The sequence below is a fragment of the Phaethon aethereus genome, assembly GCF_964289735.1.
Source record: "Phaethon aethereus genome assembly, chromosome: 14".
NCBI classification, from domain to species: Eukaryota; Metazoa; Chordata; class Aves; order Phaethontiformes; family Phaethontidae; genus Phaethon; species Phaethon aethereus.
The window spans coordinates 1,354,835-1,374,313 of record NC_138590.1 but is presented as its reverse complement, the minus strand read 5'-3'; the positions used below and the strand labels follow the sequence as shown (position 1 = coordinate 1,374,313).

The 19,479-nt window shown below is 52.2% G+C and overlaps 1 protein-coding gene across 1 annotated transcript; it reads right to left on the bottom strand.

The window, feature by feature from the left end:
• Positions 1-1,804: 1,804 nt before the first annotated feature.
• LOC309410047 (uncharacterized protein) lies at positions 1,805-17,999 on the bottom strand (the record flags this gene model as incomplete). The annotated part of the gene is given in 4 exon segments (XM_082006364.1): positions 1,805-4,516; positions 4,518-4,762; positions 9,173-9,266; positions 15,464-17,999. Coding segments are annotated over 4 exon segments (5,496 nt in total). The 5' UTR covers positions 17,909-17,999.
• Between the last annotated feature and the right edge of the window lie 1,480 nt (positions 18,000-19,479).

The following is a 19,479-nucleotide window of genomic DNA, read 5'->3' as shown; positions in this document are numbered from 1 at the left end:
GCAATAACATGGCTTCTAGCCAAACTTCTTGGGAAGTAGAAACCCACATTGCATGATGCTGCAGGTAGACACTAAACAGGGAAAAGAGCAAGCCATATCTCTTGGGTTCTTCAAAAGCCCCACATGCACAGCTCCCACAACTCCAGTCTCCAAGCCCTCACAGCTTGCACTGTGTTCTTCGACCCTCATAGTTTGCAAGACCATGTCATCAAAAGACCAGTTGCCCAGACAAAATATCTGTAATGATATCCCCACGATCAGGCCATGTACCTTTACCAGGAAGGGGAAGTGCATTGCTCTGCCACCTTCCAAAGCTCAGAAATGATACACATGGAGTTGCTGTGTTGGTGCACTCCCCTCCTCCCGGCTTCACCTTGTACCTGGGCCGCTTTAAGTTGCCTGACAAGCCTTGGCTTCTGAACAAAGGCTTTGGAATTTGAGAACCCATCAACCGTACCAAGCATTCTTGTGTAGCTAAGGAGGAGAATGGCATTGAGTGTATGAGGAACATGATCACCTAAACAAGGTACAAAACAAGCACGGAAGTAATAAATTGTCTCCTGACAATCCTGGCAGTGGTACCGTTAAAACTTGAGAAGTCACCTGCCTGGACTGTGGAAACTCACTGATGCCTAAAGTCAATCATCTCCCAGCCCTATAAATAGTGGTCCCAAGTGAGACCCTTTGAGCACTCCTGGAGCGCAGCAGGCTGCAACCAGCACCTCCCTCTGAGTGGGACTCCTCTCAGAGTCCATGAACCCTCAAAGTCACAATCAACTCAGAGCCTCGACTGTGCACCCATTGAGCAACGCAAAGCATTCAATGTCAGCATTTGACGGAATTTGAGGGTGATATTTAATAGGTACCTTTGTACATAGCTATCTCTTTTTCTTTCTATCTATATCTATATGTGTGTCCCTATCTCTACACCTATATGTGTGTGAGATTAAGGTGTTTTAGTAGGTTTAAGTTGATTATGGTGCTAAGTTTTCTATGATTTGATAATGTGTTTTATCTCAATATCGTTAGTGAATGCGAATGCTGTTATTTTGTATTATTGTTGCCATCCTAAAGTTACATCAAGCACAACATATATCACTACACCAGAATCCCTCATACGCTACCTTTTAGTCATGAACCGTTGACCAAATCTGGGACTAGGATTGGATGCAGCCGCACCTAGACTCCTCTCTGAGAAGGACCTTAGAAAGCAATGTGGTTCATTCTGAACTTCTTGACTCACTGGGATAGCATTCCTTTATTTTCCTTACCTAACCTTAATCATAAACCATTGACCAAGTCTGGGACTATGGGTGGATTTTGGTCCACTCTAAACCTCGTGACTCAACAGGAGGGTATCCCCTACTTTCTCTTCTCAATATACACATTAATTCCATTCGATACATGCGTAAATCATACAAATTTGTCATTTGGTTTCCTGTATACCTTTTCCATGTTGAATGAGTAATAGAGTGAAACATGCCATCATATTCTGTTAAGTTGCACTTTATACAAATTTATATTTAAAATCATCCATTTTATATCTTTGTGGATGATACGTTAAGCAGCCTAAATTATCCATTTGCAACTGTTGCACTGCTTCTACTGTGTATACATCTAGTTCACCTCTCCTCCTCCCACCACAGACAGGAATGAACACTAATGTAGCCTCAGCTCTCCTGCCTGCCACACCCGCCATAAGGCTGAGGAAAAACCCAGCAAAGGCCCGAAACCCAGCAAGTACCCAAATACGCCGGAGGCCCGCGCACATGGGGTCTCTCTGCGCAGGAAGCTGTACCTCGCCCTACCGACATGCGCAGAGGAAAGGCAGCGGAAGGGCCAAGCGTCCCGAGAGGCAGGAGAGGCAAGGCGGGAAGGTCTCGCCGGAGGAACTCACCGGGGCAGCGGCGGGGTCCGCGCGGCGGGCGCCGGCAGGCTCCTCCCCGAGCAGCGGCGCGGGCTCGTCGGGCGGCGGCCGGGCCGGGAGGGTGTCGCAGCAGCTGGCGCCCGACAAGCGGAGCTGGCTCTTGCGCGAGTCGGCGGTGAGCGACACCTCGTGCGAGTAGGAGTGCAGGAAGGCGCGGACGCCGTCGATGCCCACGAAGTGCGAGGCCGGCACGCCGCGCAAGGCGCCGCTGCCCGCCGCCAGCAGCTGCGAGCGGCGCCAGCGCCGCAGGCGCAGCGCCAGCAGCAGCAGCAGGAAGGCGAGGAAGAGGCAGGACACGGCCGCCACGGCCACCACCAGCCAGCGCGTCAGGCTGCCGGCCGGCTCGCCCGGCGCCGCCGCCGCCGCGCTGCCCAGCTCCGACAGCAGCTCGGCCACGCTCTCGGCCAGCACCACCGTCAGCGTGGCCGTGGCCGACAGCGCCGGCCGCCCGTGGTCCTTCACCACCACCACCAGGCTCTGCCGCGCCGCGTCGCGGGCCAGCGGGAAGCGCGCCGTGCGCACCTCGCCGCTGTGCAGCCCCACGCGGAACAGCCCCGGCTCCGTCGCCTTGGCCAGCTCGTACGACAGCCACGCGTTCTGCCCCGCGTCCGCGTCCACCGCCACCACCTTGGCCACCAGCGCCCCGGGCTCCGCCGAGCGCGGCGCCAGCTCCACGCCCGCCCAGACCGCGCCCGCGCTCGTGCCCGCCCCCGAGGCCGGGGCCGGCGCCGGCGGCGGGTACAGCACCTGCGGCGCGTTGTCGTTCTCGTCCACGATCACGAGCCGCACCGACACGTTGCTGCCCATCGCCGGCGCGCCGCCGTCCTCCGCCAGCACCCACAGCCCCAGCTCGCGCACCTCCTCGTAGTCGAAGGAGCGCAGCGCGTACAGCGCGCCCGTCTCCGCCTGCACCGACACGTAGGACGAGAGCGGCGCGCCCCGCACCCGCCCCTCCGACAGCCGGTACCGCACGCGCGCGTTCTGCCCCCAGTCCGCGTCGGCCGCCCGCACCGTCAGCACCAGCGCGCCCGCCGCGTTGTTCTCGGGCAGCCGGGCGCTGTAGCGCGCCTCCGCGAACACCGGCGCGTTGTCGTTCACGTCCAGCACGCGCAGCGCCAGCACCGCGCTGCTGCGCAGCGCCGGCGACCCGCCGTCCGCCGCCCGCACCGTCACGTTGTACTCCGCCACCTCCTCCCGGTCCAGCTCGCTCGCCGTCACCACGCGGTAGTAGCTGCCCTGCGAGCTTTGCAGCCGGAACGGGACGCCGCCGTCCAGGGAGCACCGCACCTCGCCGTTCGCCCCCGAGTCCCGGTCCTGCACGTGCAGCAGGGCCACCACCGTCCCCGGCGGGGCGTCCTCCGAGATCGCGCTCAGCGCCGACGAAACTGTCAGTTCGGGCGCGTTGTCGTTGACGTCTGTCACCGTGATCGCGACTTTCGCCGTGTCGAAAAGGCCGCCGCCGTCTCGTGCCTGCACCTCCAGTTCGTACGAATCGCCTTCCTCGAAGTCCAGGCTCCGCACCAGCGCGATCGCTCCCGTCTCGGCGTCCAGCTCAAAAATCTTCCAGGCTTTCTCTGTGATTTTTTTCAAGGAATATTTCAAGTGCCCGTTCAGCCCGTCGTCGGCGTCGGTGGCCGTGACGGTGAGGAGGGCAGACCCCACGGGCACGTCCTCGGGCACACGCAGCCTGTACTCCGCCTGGCCGAATACGGGCGCGTTGTCGTTCGCGTCCAGCACCGCCACGCGGATCCGCGCCGTGCCCGTCCGCGCCGGCTCTCCGCCGTCGCTCGCTCGCAGCACCAGCTCGTGAAACGCCGCCGCCTCCCGGTCCAGCGCCTTCGCCAGCACCAGCTCGGGGCGCTGATCCCCGCCGGGGCCCGCCTGCACGGCCAGCGAGAAGTGCTCGTCGCCGCTCAGCTCGTAGCTCTGCAGCGAATACAGCCCCAAGTCGGGGTCGTGAGCCTCGGCCAGGGGAAACCGCCACCCCGGGGACGTCGTCTCGCTCATTGTCAGCTCCGTTTCTGTCTCTCGGAAGCCAGGCGCATTGTCGTTAATGTCCGTGATCTCCACTTCTGTTTCGTAAACCTCCATTTCCCCCTCCACTATCACCTCACAGCGCAGCACGCATTGCTGCACACTCTCGCAGAGCTGCTCTCTGTCTATCCTCTCCACCGTCACTAAGTGTCCCGTCTTGCCGTGCAGAGCGAAATACTGCGTCCTACCTCTGTCCAAGATGCGGACGCCGCGGTCGCGGAGCGCCGGCAGCTCCAGCCCCAAGTCCTTGGCCACGTCGCCCACGAACGAGCCCTTCGGCATCTCCTCGGGAACCGAGTAGCGCAGCTGCCCCCACGCCGCCTCCCACGCCGCCAGCAGCACGCACCACAGCAGGGCTCGCTCCCGCCGGCCCCAGCGCCTCCCCGCCGCGCACATCGCCGCCGCGGACACGCCGGCCCCGCACCACCGCCGGCAGCTGCCCGCCCGGCCGACTCCCGCTTCGGCTCCCGCTCCCGGGCGCGGCCGCCGGCCCCTCCGCCTCGCTGCAGCGCGGCTCCGCACCGCGGGGACGCTCGCAGAGCGCCCGCCCGCCGAGCCAGCCAGCGAGCGAGCGAGCGAGCGAGCCGGGCCGCAGCGGGCGGGGCTGCCTGCAGCGCTCCGGCCTTCCTCTCGCTCCTCCTCGGTCAACAGCGGCGCCCGCAGCCTCCTCCCGGCACTGCAGGCACCGAGCGCTGCCCAGCGCTGCCCGCCCTGCCTTTCCCACGGGCAGCTCGCGGGGATGGCACCGTCGACACGGAGGCAGCGGTTCCCGCCCGGCGCGGATCTCCCGCCTCGGCGTTTCTCCAGCTCAGCTCTCCGTTCATCCTCCAGGCGATCGCGACCGGGAGGAAGGTAGAGGCCTCCTGGGGTCATGGTACTTCTTCCATGCCGGTGAAATTTGTAATGCTGATATGATACAGATGGAATGTTCTCTGAATACGACGTGTCGAATATTACAAGTCTTAGTCCATCAGTTCACAACAGAATCTGCAGAGCTTCTGTAGCAGTCGTGCTTGAATGAGTTTTCCCTCACCCTTTCTACAGATCAGAAGTGCCTCATAGAGCCACATTACTTCCCACTTCCTGACCAACAGCACAAGGCAGCAATGAAGATCCTCCCTCAGATGGAGACTGGTGAGCTCCTGTATTGGCTTTTCTATTAGCCGTGCTTTTCTTTCACTGTAAGAGCATTAACCAACAGTTTTTTGTTCACCCATCAAACAGGTTCAGGTACATCTCTTCAGGAAAAAGCCGTCAGGAAGGAAAGATCCCAAACACCGAGGGTCAACCTCATTTCCTGACCTCGTTGTGCAGAATCAGCAGATCTCACTCTATACTGTCAGGATCCATGTTCACCCTTAATAACTCTTACCATTTAAAAGAACGCACATTCCATAGACAAAATGCTACAGCTGAAGCTGAACCAAGGTTGATGAACCAAGAATTGCTGCCACAATGAATAATGAATGCAAAATATGGACGTCCAGCATCAGAAGAGCTCATTATGTCTAAGGGGATCAGTGGGAATGGCCAGTCCCTGTACCACGCAGCACAGGGATGACCTTTCCCTCTTGACTTTATTACTTTTCACCTGCACATCAGAGGCTACTCTCAAGCAGCCTCCATTTCTTCCCCTTCTCCAACTTCACAATCGCTTCAGAATTTTTGGTTATAACCTTATGCTCTGCAGTAAGTCAGCAGCAGGCAGCAATGGAGATGCACACTCTGTGTGGGGAGGTTGTTACAAAAAGAAAAAAAACAGCAAAAAGAACAACATAAAGCAAACTCTTCACATTAAACAAAGTACAACTGTTTGGTAAAGGGGATATAAAAAGCTAACATGCTCTGAAATAGGAAACTGTTTTATAGAAAGATAAGACTTTTTTCTTATTTTGAGATGCCATTCTACAGCTTAACCTTTGTAGAAAAAAACAGATCAGAAACAGTAAAAAAAGAGGGAACAAAAAATGAGAAACAACTGCACAAAACAACTTCACAAAGAACTCAGAAAAATAGTGCCTGCGAAAAACTGATCAGCCGCACAAGTGCTTCCAGTTCTGCAGCAGCCTCCCACCAAAAGATGGCAGGGCACACGGCAGAGGCAGAGGAACAATCTGTAAGTTCTCCATGCATGGAGCCAGATGCACCTGTCTTTTGGGAGGCCAACACAAACAGCATTAACCAATGAGGTTTTGTTCAGCTGTCAACCACATCCAAGTACATCGCTTCAGCGAAAAATAAATCAGAAAGGAAAAATCCTCAACACAAAGCATCAACCCTATTACCCAACCCTGTTGTGTAGAATCAGTGGATCTCATTTCACACAGTACAGATCCCCCTTTGGCCATTACTAACACACAGCACTGAAGACAGCACAAGTTTGGCAGACAAAACTTCTCAGCTGAAACTGAATGTGTGATGAACCAGGACAAGAGGTTTCACCACACCTGTACCATTTATCCAGCACAAGCTGAATGGCAAGAACCTCCCATTCAGTCTACATAAGTGAAAACTGCTGAGGCAGGAAGGGTGGGTTTGCACTTGCCAAAAATGTGGGGGTACAGGATGATTTTATTCGTTTGTGGAAACACAGATTGGTGCTAATGGCCACAGCAGAGCAGCAGCCCACTACTGCCAGCACGAGGTTAGGAAAGGCTCAGAGGCAAGGACTCTAGAACAAAGCAGCAATGAATATCCTCCCTCAGATGGAAACCGGGGGTCTCCTGCATTGGCTTTGCTCTAAGCAAAGTAAGTTGCTAAGTATCAATTCCCCCCTCTTCTAGAGCCTTCTAAAGGTTCCCCTTTAAAGTCTAAAACTAAGCCACCATATTTTATTTTCCAATTTGATTGGGAGAAAGAATTGCAACATTGGATTATTACACAAGCCCAAAAAACTTATTGCTACAATTATTATGATGACTACAGAAAGATTCCCATGGTCCTCATGTGCTGTAAGCCGTCCCCATGTGCCATAAGATGAGCTGGCAGGGAAGATGACCAGCCTGGCTGAACAGGGAAATTTTGCTGGGACTCAGGGAAATGAGGAGAGTTTATCACCTTTGGAAGAAGGGGAAGGCAACTCAAGAAGCATACTAAGATCTTGTTAGGTCAAGCAGAGACAAAATTAGAAAGACAAAAGCCCAGCTGGAGCTCAATCTGCCCACAGTCATAAAGGGTAACAAAAAATGCTTCTACAAATATATTAAGAACAGAAAGAGAGGCAAGGAGAATCTCCATCTCTTACTGGATGTGGGGGGGAACATTCACCAAGGATGAGGACAAGGCTGAGGTACTTAATGCCTTCTTTGCCTCAGTCTTTAATAGCCACACCAGGTATCCGAAGGGTATTCAGCCCCCTGAGCTGAAAGGCAGGGATGGAGAGCACAATAAACTCCTCATAATCCAGCAGGAAACAGTTAAGGACCTGCTATGACACCTACATACCCACAAGTCTGTGGGGCCTGATGGGATCCACCCAAGAGTACTGAGAGAGCTGGCACAGGAGCTTGCCAAGCACCTCGCCATCATTTGTCAGCAGTCCTGGTTAACAGGGGAGGTCCCGGAGGACTGGAGACTTGCCAATGTGATGCCCATCTACAAGAAGGGCCGGAAGGAGGATCCCAGGGACTACAGGCCTGTCAGCCTGACCTCGGTTTGGGGAAGATTATGGATCTCTTGAGGGTGCTCACAGGGCATGTGCAGGACAACCAAGGGATCAGGCCCAGCCAGCAGGGGTTTATGAAAGGCAGGTCCTGCTTGACCAACCTGACCTCCTTCTATGACCAGGTGACCCACCCAGTGGATGAGGATGTTGTCTACCTGGGCTTTAGTAAAGCCTTTGACAGCGTCTCCCACAGCATTCTCCTGGAGAAACTGTCGGCTTGTGGCTTAGAGAGGTGTACTCTTCACTGGGTAAAGAACTGCCTGGACGGCTGAGCTCAGAGAATCCTGGTGAATGGCATTAAATACAGTTGGTGACCAGTCACAAGTGGTGTTCCCCAGGGCTTGGTTCTGGGGCCGGTCTTGTTCAATACCTTTATTGATGATCTGGATGAGGGGATCGCGTGCTCCCTCAGTAAGTTTGCAGATGACACCAAGCTGGGTGGGAGTGTTGATCTGCTGGAGGGTAGGAGGGCTCTGCAGAGGGATCTGGACAGGCTGCATCGATGGGCCGAGGTCAACTGTATGAGGTTTAATAAGGCCGAGTGCCAGGTCCTGCACTTCAGTCACAACAACCCCATGCAACGCTACAGGCTTGGGGAGGAGCGGCTGGAGAGCTGCCCGGCAGAAAAGGACCTGGGGGTGCTGGTTGACAGCCATCTGAACATGAACCAGCTGTGTGCCCAGGTGGCCAAGGAGGCCAACAGCGTCCTGGCCTGTATCAGAAATGGCGTGGCTAGCAGGAGTAGGGAAGTGTTGTACCCCTGTACTTGGCACTGGTGAGGCTGCACCTCCGATACTGTGTTCAGTTTTGGGCCCCTCACTACAAGAAGGACATCGACATCCTTGAGTGTGTCCAAAGAAGGGCAACGAAGCTGGTGAGGGGTCTGGAGCACAAGTCTTATGAGGAGTGGCTGAGGGAACTGGGGTTGTTCAGTCTGGAGGGGAGGAGGCTGAGGGGAGACCTTATCGCTCTCTACAACTACCTGAAAGGGGGTTGTGGAGAGGTGGGTGTTGGTCTCTTCTCCCAAGTAACTAGTGATAGGATGAGAGGAAATGGCCTCAAGTTGTGCCAGGGGAGGTTTAGACTAGATATTAAGAAAAATTTCTTCACCGAGAGAGTAGTCAAGCATTGGAACAGGCTGTCCAGGGAGGTGGTGGAGTCACCATCACTGGAAGTGTTCAAAAAACATGTAGATGTGGCACTTTGGGATATGGTTTAGTGGGCTTGGTAGTGTTGGGTTGATGGTTGGACTGGATGATCTTAAAGGTCTTTTCCAACCTTAATGATTCTGTGATTCTGTGACTCTTTAGTCAAGTGAGATCTGATAACCATGATGTAAGTTTGTTCCATATTTCTTCAAATCCCCAAGAGTTATCATCTTTTGCCATTTTATGTAACACTTTAGTCTGTATCCAAATTTCTTCTATCTCAGCAGATATTCTGCCACTTTGGTCCACATACATGCAACAACTGTTTTTTATAACAGTACAAACACCTCCCTGTGAGGCCAGTAATAAATCTAGTGCTATTCCCTTTAGGTGTACTACCTGTGACAGGGTAGACTTCTTTTTGTAATGCTTGAATTGCATCTGCTGTCTTATTTTCTATTATTTCTGTTACTGCCACATAGCCAATACCAACCTGTTCCCGTGGGAACAGGAAGACCTCTGTAATTTAGCGTCACAAAAGCAGGAGTTATTCCTGACCAATTCAATGATCGAGTCTTGTTACAATTTTCAAAATTGCCCACAAATTCTCCATTTCCTGAATTGAATAAACACGACCAACTAGAGTTAGGTAGAGATAAACCACTGATCTCTAATTCTCATGTCCAGCATGCACTAGGGCTTCTTTCTAAGGTGGCATTTTCCCAAATTCTTGGATTGGTCCAATTAATTTGATTAGGAAGTGGTATCCCTATTAAAGGTATATCTTTCCTCAAATTTTCTGGGATCTGGGTAGAGATCCAGCAATCACTTTTATGGAGTATTTGAGTAACATTCGAGTACAGCATTAGATGTACATTTTGATCCCAGTAAAGCATTTCACAAACTGGACTCATGGTTATCAAATTTACAATAAGCACAATATATTTATATATTTTGTCATTTTATCTTCAACTTCAAAGGATCCTGTTGTTCTGTCACCCATGGAAGGGAAGCCTTCTTGATCCTCAAATAGTGAATCTAGGGTCCTTTTTTCCAAACCTTAACAGCAGTGTATGTCGTTAGGAGAACCTGGAAAGGTCCTTTCCACTTTTCGGTTAATGATTCTGAATTCCAAGATTTCACATATACCCAATCTCCAGGCTGAAACCTGTGTCCTGGGGAATCAAGACCTAAAGATTTATTCAGAACAACTTGCTTGTTTATTTATTGTAGAGTTTTTCCCAATGATATTCAGTACTTTCTCATATCAATCTTTCCAGTTATATGCATGTTTCCTGGTAAACTGGGCATTTGATATGGTCAACCATGCAGAATTTCATACGGCTGAACTTATATTTTCCTCTGGGCTGAATTCAAATTTTCAATAGGACTGAAGGTAAAGTTTGCACCCAAGTCATAGATGTTTCCTGACATAATTTTCCCAACTGTGTTTTAAGAGTAGAATTCATCCTTTCTACTTTTCCACTCGATTGTGGTCTATAAGGTGTATGGACATCCTAGGAGATTCCCAGTAATCTGCTCACCTGACTAACAGCTGCTGCTATGAAGTGGGAACCTCTGTCTGATGACATTCCCAAGGGGACTCCAAATCGTGGAATGATTTCTTTCAATAATATCTTTACAACTTCCTTGGCCTTGTTGGTGCGACATGGAAAAGCCTTGGGCCAACCCATAAAGGTACCTACTAAAACAAGTAGATACTTCAATTCCTCCCTTTTCTTGGTAATTCAGTAAAATCAATTTGCCAATATTTTCCAGGCAAATGTCCTTTATTTTTGTTCTGGATCTTGGGATTATTTTTGCAACACAATTCACATCTTTCAGTAATTGATTTCACAGTTTCTACCACATTTTGGCTGATTATTATCTTTTGTAAGTATTCTAATAAATTTTCAGTTCCCCAATGTACTTTATTATGTTCTTGTTGTACTAAGTGTCTCATAAGAAAATAAGGTATTACCAATTGACCATTAGGGGTCATTGCCCATCTGTCCTCCAGCTTATGAGTTAATAATGTATTAATTAGGTTTTGATCCAGTGGGTCATATTTTGGTGTTTCTGCCAAAAATTTTTGCTTTCTTGGGACTAGATCTAGCATTTCAGTGCCTTTTTCTGCAACTTCTTTTGCCATTAAGTTGGCCAGTTTATTCCCTTTCCCTTGAGTGATTTTATCTGATTGATGTGCTTTACAATGCATTTTAGCAACAGCCTTCAGGGCTTTGACACTTTCCAGCAAGCTCAGGATCTGTTCAGCATGTTTAATTTCAGTTCTTTGAGCTGATAACAATCCCCTATCCTCTCAAATGGGTCCATGAGCATGCACTATCCCGAATGCATATTTAGAATTAGTCCAAATATTTACAGTTTTTCCAGTACTCAACTCCAAGGCTCCTGTCAAAGCTATTAGTTCAGCCTTCTGTGCAGATGTTTTTGAAGGCAGAGCCTTCACTTCTACTATATCTTTGAGTGTGGTTACTGCATATTCCATTTCACACAAAGCTGCTACCATTGGTGTACAGTTCCCAATCTGGATTCTTTAAAGTGGTATCCCTCAGATCTGGTCTGCTGGAGTATGTCTCTTCAATAGTTTGCAGGCAGTCATGTTCTGGTGTTCCTTCGACTTGTCTGGCAGAGAGGAACACTGCAGGGTTAACAATGGCAGTCGTTTGAAGTGTAATGCCATCTTGTTCTATCAGGACTATTTGATACTTTAGCATTCTACTGGGAGGTAACCAGTGTCCCCCTTTTTGTTCTAATATTGTGACGACCATGTGTGGAACATAAACAGTCATCTTCTGTCCCAAGGTCAGCTTCCAGGCTTCCTGGATGAGCAGTACTGTCGCCACTACTGCCCTTAGGCATGCCAGCCATCCTTGGCTCACAGGATCCAATTATTTTGAGAAATAAGCTACAGTGCATCTTTGATCTCCTAAACGCTGCGCCAACACTCCCAAAGCCACCGCTTGCCTTTCATAGGTAAACAGTTCAAAAGGTTTTGTAAGATCAGGTAGTCCGAGGGCTGGCACTCTCATCAGAATTCCAGTTCTTTTGCCAGCTGATTTCCAAAGATAGCGGGGCTATTCTTGAATCCTTGGGGCAACACTGTCCAGGCACATTGGGTCTTTTGCCCAGTCTCAGGATTTTCCCACTCAAATGCAAACAACTCTCAACTATTTAAGTCAAGAGCTATACAGAAAACCACACCCTTTAAATCTAAAACTGTAAACCACCTCTGCTTCTCAGTTAGAGAGGTCGGCAAAGTTAGGGATTAGCAACCACTGGATGAATATCTTGGACAATTTGGTTAATAGCTCTTAAGTTCTGAACCAATCTACACGTTTTCCCATCTACCTTTTTGACAGGTGAAATATCGAAGTATTATATTTAGATTCACATTCTGCTAATAGACCATATTTAAGAATTTTTTTTATTATGGGAATTAATCCCACCTTGTCTTCTAATTTTAGGGTATATTGTTTTAACCTTAGGGGTGTCATTCCTGGCTTAAGTTCAACTCTTAATAGATCAGTATGCCTAGATTTCCATGGTACTTCTCCTGCCCATAAAATCGGGATCACTTGATTTTCCACATCTTGGGGAATTTCCTTTTCAGTTGTCAATATATCCTGCCATAACAAGGCTGTGGCTTCAACAAATTTAGTTTCAGGGATCAATACTTCTACTTCTCCATCCTTAAATCTTCTTTCTAAGTTTTCTAAGAAAACCCTCTCCAGGAGGGGCTTGGGTGACCCTGGCAAATATAAAAATTGGTGTATCATCCATTGTTTTCCCAATTTAAACTTCATTGGTTTAAAGAATGGCCATATTTCTTGATTTCCTGTTGCACCAACAACCTTTATTTATCTATTACTAATTTCTCCTTTTAATGTGCTTAAAACAGAGTAAGTGGCTCCTGTATCTACTAAAAACTCAACTTCTCCCTCTCCCAGCTTAATTTTAACCAGAGGTTCCGCTGGGAGAGATTCCTCCAGTACCCTTCATTCTGTCCCCACCAAGAGCAGCGTGTCTGCAGTCATTCCAAATTTCCGGTTAGGGCAATCACTTTTCCAGTTCCTTTCCTTTTCACAATATGCACACTGATTTTCTCCTAGCCGAGGCATGGACCTTCCACGGCTGCGACCCCATCCTTGATATCCTCCTCTGAAGTTTCCTCTCCCTCTAAGAGGTCTTTCTAATACAGCAATCAGTTTGGCATTAACAGTCTCTTTTTGGCGATCTCTATTCCTGTATACAGCCCATGCTACGTCTAATAATTTTTCCAAGTCTCGGGCATCCACTCCTTGCAGTTTCTGCAATTTTCTTCCGATATCATTTGAGGACTGGCCAATAAACAACTAAGCTAATTGATTTCTCCCTTCTTCCAAATCTGGATCCAGTGTGGTATACTTTTGGCTGCCTCCTTTAATTTATTCATAAACTCAGTGGGAGACTCTGTTTGATCCTGTTTGATCTCATGTAATTTTGACCAATTCAGCACTTTAGGAATTGCATTCCATATACCATACAAAATCCATTTCTGATATTGGGTTAAAAGCTGTCAGGATCCACTTCTAATGGGATCCCAGTGGGGATCTTTCAAGAGAAAGTGGTGTTCCACTGTCCCAGGGAGAGTCCCTGATGCTGAGTCTCCACTTGCATTCAGACAGCCCTGTGGATGATTCCTCTTTCAGCACTATCAAACACCACGGTCATTATTGCTACAATATCTTTCCACTCAGGATCCTGAGTTTTGATCGTCATTTCAAATGCACTCACCGTGCAATCTGAATCATCTCAGTAATTTCCAACAGCTATTTTCCAATTATTTGGATCAGTAATTGAAAAGGGCACTTTAACTGTAATCGGCCCATCACTTCCCACTGCTTTCACACAGGGAGCTTGTATAACTTCCCCTGTATTTGTAGCTCTTGTTCGCACCACAATTGGGCTAAAACCCTCAGCGCCTATACTAGACCTTACTCCCTGGTCCTCATTCCTCTCACCTTTCTCGACCTCACCTCTTTCCAATCTTATTCCTCCGTAATCTTGATCCCTTTTTTGTCTCTCAGGAGCCATCAACATTTCAATATTTTCTTCCTCCTGTTCCAAAACTTTCAAACACCTTTGTAAACCTCATCCCACTTACTTTCCCTTCTTAAATTGTAACAATGTATTATAATTCAAAGTTCCATTCTGAGGCCACTTCTCCCCATCATCCAACTTACAAAGGTCACCATTGATTACAATATTTAATCAACTTCTTGTAGTTCTGCCTAGGGGTCCCACAATCTGTTTCCAATATTTCAATATATGTCCCCATGGGGATTTCTTAAGAATATCACCCTGTGATGATGATGCAGCTCCCAATTTACCATAAAACAATTGCCAAAAAACAATAATCAATAGCCAGAATTCAATAACCAAATATAAGACCACAGTTGTTAAAATGACAAACCAGTAATTGATATTCAAAATTCAATAGCCAAATGTCAGATCACAATTAACCAGACCTGTTTCCATATGGAGACTCGAACCCCTTATGGGATCAGAATCCCTTTTATACATACAGAGAGGGATTCAATCCCCTTGTACAGGGAGATAGGTACCTTTACAGCCTAACCCTGCAGAGATTCCACTGCGTCTTATGGGCAGGTGACCAGAAAATACAGAAAGAATGCCTTTAAAACTTAACAACCAGGGGCCTGGGCTTAGAATTCTTTGGTCCAGGGATCGGAGGTTCTCCCCGAGAATTCCTCGGTGCCAGCTGGAGGTACCACGATCCCAGGAACTGTCAAAATTCAAAAGCGCAGTCCCATCTGGGGTATGAAAATGTTACTGAAAAAGTCAGCAAGAAAACCCTCTAACACTTATTTTGAAGTTTTAGAAGGCAGGCATTCTTTATTGCAGTACTGGAGACACAGGGGATAACTCCACCCAACGTGTCTGCCTTGAGTTTCATCAATACTTCTTTTATTGTAACCAGCTACACATATTCATTACATTTTCTGAGAAATCTCCACCTCCCTCCCTATCTACTATATTTACATAATGCTGGCTTTGCAAAACTACACTATACATGCGCGGAGGTCTCAGGTGGTCTTCGGTGGTCGTTTGGGGAGTTAGCCCCCTACTCCTTTTTTCCTTTTATGGTCACAGTCTCCTGAGGATAGTTTTTTCTCCTTGGATGTTTGCCCCTTCTGTTGTACAGCCAAGGCATTCTTTCTTATCATCATTCTTTGAGAACTCCTGCTAGGATGTTTCTGTTATCAAGGTGAAGATATGTTCTCCATACCCATTAATCTTTCCGTCCTTGCTCTTAACCCTCCTTTGTTTTAATTTCATGAGGCCTTTTGGTTCTACAGCCACGCTTTCCTTGTGATTGACTATTTACACAGAGGTGAAATGTTAGCCTTGAGGCAAGTATAGCCTAAGTACTGTAAGAGTAGATCGTTAAACATAATCACACAGGTATTAGGCTAAAGAAATCTTTAAAAGTTAAACTAATCATGCAATCAATAACCTTCCAGAAAATACATAAATGTATCAAAGGGGATGCCCCGTTCCTTCCTTGGCGGACACACGGGCTGGCACTCCCCATCCACACCACCCGGGGAAGACACACCATGGGTAAAAGGGACGGCGGCTGAGAAGGGCTCAAGGAGAACCAACCTGCGGTGCGTCGGCATCTGCCGGCGGCTCTCCCACGCCGGCGCTGCTGCTCGGGCTCCGCTTCCCGCAGGGCTCCCCGCCGAGAAGCTCCTCCGCGGGCAGGCTGGGCAGCGGCGGCGGCGGCGGCCAAGCGCCCTCGGCGACGGCGCGGCCCGGCGCCACGCACAGGTTGTAGGAGTAGGGCAAGGTGCCCTCGCAGAAGTCGGCCGGGAAGGCGGCGCCGGCCACGGAGAAGCGCTGCGCGCCCAGGCAGCGCAGGACGGCGGGCGGCCCGGCCCGGCGCACCCGCGCCAGCACGGCCAGCGCCACGCTCAGCAGGAACAGGGCGGAGAGGAGCGCCAGCGCCAGCACCAGGTAGAACTGCAGCTCCGCCGGCGACTCGGCGCCCGCCGCCCGCTCGCTCAGCTCCGGCAGCGCCTCCTGCAAGCTCTCGGCCAGCACCACGTGCAGCGTGGCCGTGGTCGACAGTGCCGGCTGCCCGTGGTCCTTCACCACGGCCACCAGCCGCTGCTTCGCCGCGTCCCGCTCCGACACGGCCCGCGCCGTCCGCACCTCGCCGCTGTGCAGCCCCACGCGGAACAGCGCCAGCTCCGGCGCCTGCACCAGCTCGTACGACAGCCACGCGTTGCGACCCGCGTCCGCGTCCACCGCCACCACCTTGGCCACCAGGTACCCGGCCTCGGCCGAACGCGGCACCACCTCGAACGGGGCCGGGACTGGGGCCGCCCCCGCCGCTCCCGCGCCCGCCGCCGGCCACAGCACCCGCGGCGCGTTGTCGTTGCGGTCCAGCACGAAGACGCGCACCGTCGCCGTCGAGCTCCGCGCCGGCGCCCCGCCGTCCTGCGCCCGCACCGCCACCGCGAACTCCCGGCACTTCTCGTAGTCGAAGGAGCGCTGCGCGAACACCGCGCCGCTCCGCGCCTCCACCGACACGTACGGCGCCGCGCCCGCGCTGCCGCCCGCCAGCCAGTAGCTCACGCTCCCGTTGGCGCCCGCGTCCGCGTCCCGCGCGCGCACGCGCAGCACCGGCGCGCCCGCCGCGTTGTTCTCCGCCACGTAGGCGCTGTAGGCGGCCTCCTCGAACACCGGCGCGTTGTCGTTCACGTCCGACACCTCCAGCACCAGCGCCGTGCGGCTCGACAGCGCCGGGCTGCCCCGGTCCCTGGCCACCACCGCCACCCGGTGCTCGGGCGCCTGCTCCCGGTCCAGCGCGCTCGTCGTCACCACCTTGTACGAGCCGCCCGACGACGCCACGATCGACAGCGGCGCCTCGCCCGACAGCTCGCACGACACCTGACCGTTCTCCCCGGAGTCCCGGTCCCGCACTTTCACCAGGGCCACCACCGTGCCGGACGGCGCGTCCTCGGGCACCGGGCTCGACACCGACAGCATCGTGATCTCGGGCGTGTTGTCGTTCTCGTCGCTGATGTCTATCTGCACTTCGCAGTGAGCCGTGAGCCCGCCTCCGTCCCTCGCCTCCAGGCCGAAGCTGTATTTGCTCTGCTCCTCGAAATCGAGGGGCCTCGCCGTCCTCACCTCGCCGCTCTCGCCGGCGATACTGAACAAGGCGCGGACACCGTCCGGGACGTTGCCGAAGGAGTAGGAGACTCGCCCGTTGGAGCCCGCGTCCGCGTCCGTGGCTCGCACCCGCAGCACCAGCGACCCCGCCGGAAGATTCTCCCGCACTCGCGCTTCGTACACGCTTTTGCTGAACACGGGCGCGTTGTCGTTGGCGTCCGACACGTTGACGCGAACCTGCACAGTCCCGGACCTCACGGGGTCCCCGCCGTCCACCACCATCAGCACCAGCTGAAAGGAGCTCTGCTTCTCCCGGTCCAGCGCTCTCTCCAGCACTAATTCAGGCTGCTTCTTTCCACCCGGGCTCTCCTTCAGGGCCAGAGTGAAGGACGGGTCGCTGGTGAGCTGGTAAGTCAGCAGCGAGTTGCTGCCCACGTCCGCGTCTCGAGCCGCCTCCAGCGGAAAACGGGCACCAGGAAGCGTCCATTCACCGATCTCGAGGTCGAGAGCAGCCTTGCTGAAGGCGGGCGCGTTATCGTTGACGTCCCGGATGGCCACCTCGACGTGGAAGACGTTCAGCGGGTTCTGCACCAGCGCCTCGAAGCTGACGGAGCAGGACGCCGACTCGCCGCACATCTCCTCCCGGTCCAGCCTCTCGCTCACGTACAGGTTCCCGCTCTCCCCGCTCACGCCGAAGTATTGCTTCTCCGCGCTGAGCCGCAGCTTGCGTGCCGGCAGCTCCGCCGGGCTCAGCCCCAGGTCCCGCGCCAGCGGCCCCACCAGCGAGCCTCTGCCCAGCTCCTCGGGGATGGCGTAGCGGATCCGCTCCGCCGCCGCCCGGCACCACAAGCACAGCAGCAAAGCGGGCAGCAGCGCTCGCCCGCCTGCTCGCCGGCGGCTCTGCCCCTGCCCCTGCCTGCCCGCCATTCTCGGCAGCGCCCGCCGCGCTCCTCCCTCCTGCCGCTGCCCCCCCTCCCTTCCAGCCGCTCTCCGCAGCGAGAGCAGGGGCCGCCGGAGGGCAGCGATCTCGGCGCCGGCTCGGACGCCGCTGCTCCCCGCGCCGCGCCGCCTCTCGCCGCTGCTGCCCGTGCCGCTGCCGCTCTGGCCGGCGCCGTGCGAGCCAGCAGCCTGCGGGGGCAGGACGCTGCGGCGGCTTGCGGCTTCGGCTCCAGCGCCGCTCCGCCTCGGCCAACAGCGGCACCCGGAGGCGCCGCGACGCCACCGCAGCCGCCCATGGCCGCGCTCTCAGGGGACCGGGCTTCTGAGCGGTGCTCACCGCCGCCGCCCAGCCGGGGGTCCCTCTCCGGTGGGGATCAGGGAACTGAAAGGCAATTCCATAAGGCTCAGCAGGAACAGAAATGGTTAAGAGCAACAGCGGTCTCACACTGAAAAGGGTTTCTGTAGCTGCAGTATACTTTTAAAGTAGTGTTACACTTTGCCAAGGACTTCTACACCTTGTGGTCCGGGTTGGCATGAAATCTAAAAAGCATAGGCGTGTGCCAGAGCAATAAAGACGTTCCTTCATGCACGGTCAGTGAATTGAAGGGAAAACATTAAAGGACGATTGCTCAGACACTTTACAGGTTATGCGTATCACTCGTACTTGAGGTATGGTTTCTCCAGCACCCATGTGAAAACGGAATCCAGGTTCAAAACATTGTGCAGAGTCAGAAGCAGAAGGAAGGTTTTCACTTCCATGGCCGTTAAGGCACACCAGTTTTGGTAAAGCTCTGTGCGTGGTTGCAAAGGAAAGAGAGGCAGAAGGAAATACTGGAAGATCCAGCCGCTGCTCATTCTCATTTTCCATACTCACTCTCATTTCATTCCAAACCTGCAAATGTTTCCATCTTTTGCTCATGTTTAATCTTTCTGGGTGAATTTCATTTTACTCTGAAATGCTATGGTTTGATTCCGGTTTAGAACCACAATTAACACTGATGGAGAAATGTGAAGCCTATAGGTAGTGCACTTGTACTCAGACTCCACTTGGAGTAAGCAACGTAGGACTGTGTGCAAGTGTTCTCCACAAGCTCCTTCATATAAAGAAGCTCAAATCTCTCAGTTATTTCTGATTCTTTATAAACAAATCCAAAAGCTCCAACTGGCCCCACTGAGGGAAATATTGCTGGTTGGAGTAATTATTTGCTGCAAAACAACACTCAGTCTCAAATACAAAAGCCCTGACCAGAAATGCGCAAAATGAACCACAACATTCTGGGAAAGATAGGCCTGAAGGAGAGCCTAATTACACCTAGGAAGAAACTACACTGCAATGTTCCAGAGACGTATAATTTGGACTAAGCAGGTTTCCCCACAGGAATTATAAGCTGGTCTTACCCATGCATCATCCTTCCAAATGCAGAGTTATTGTACAAATGCTCTATTGCCAGACAACTACCATTGTCTTTCAGGACAGGGAAACCAGCATTACAGCATGAATGGCACAGGCCTTGGCACCAGGCATGAAATCAAACCATTGCCCAGCAAAAGCCTTGCTG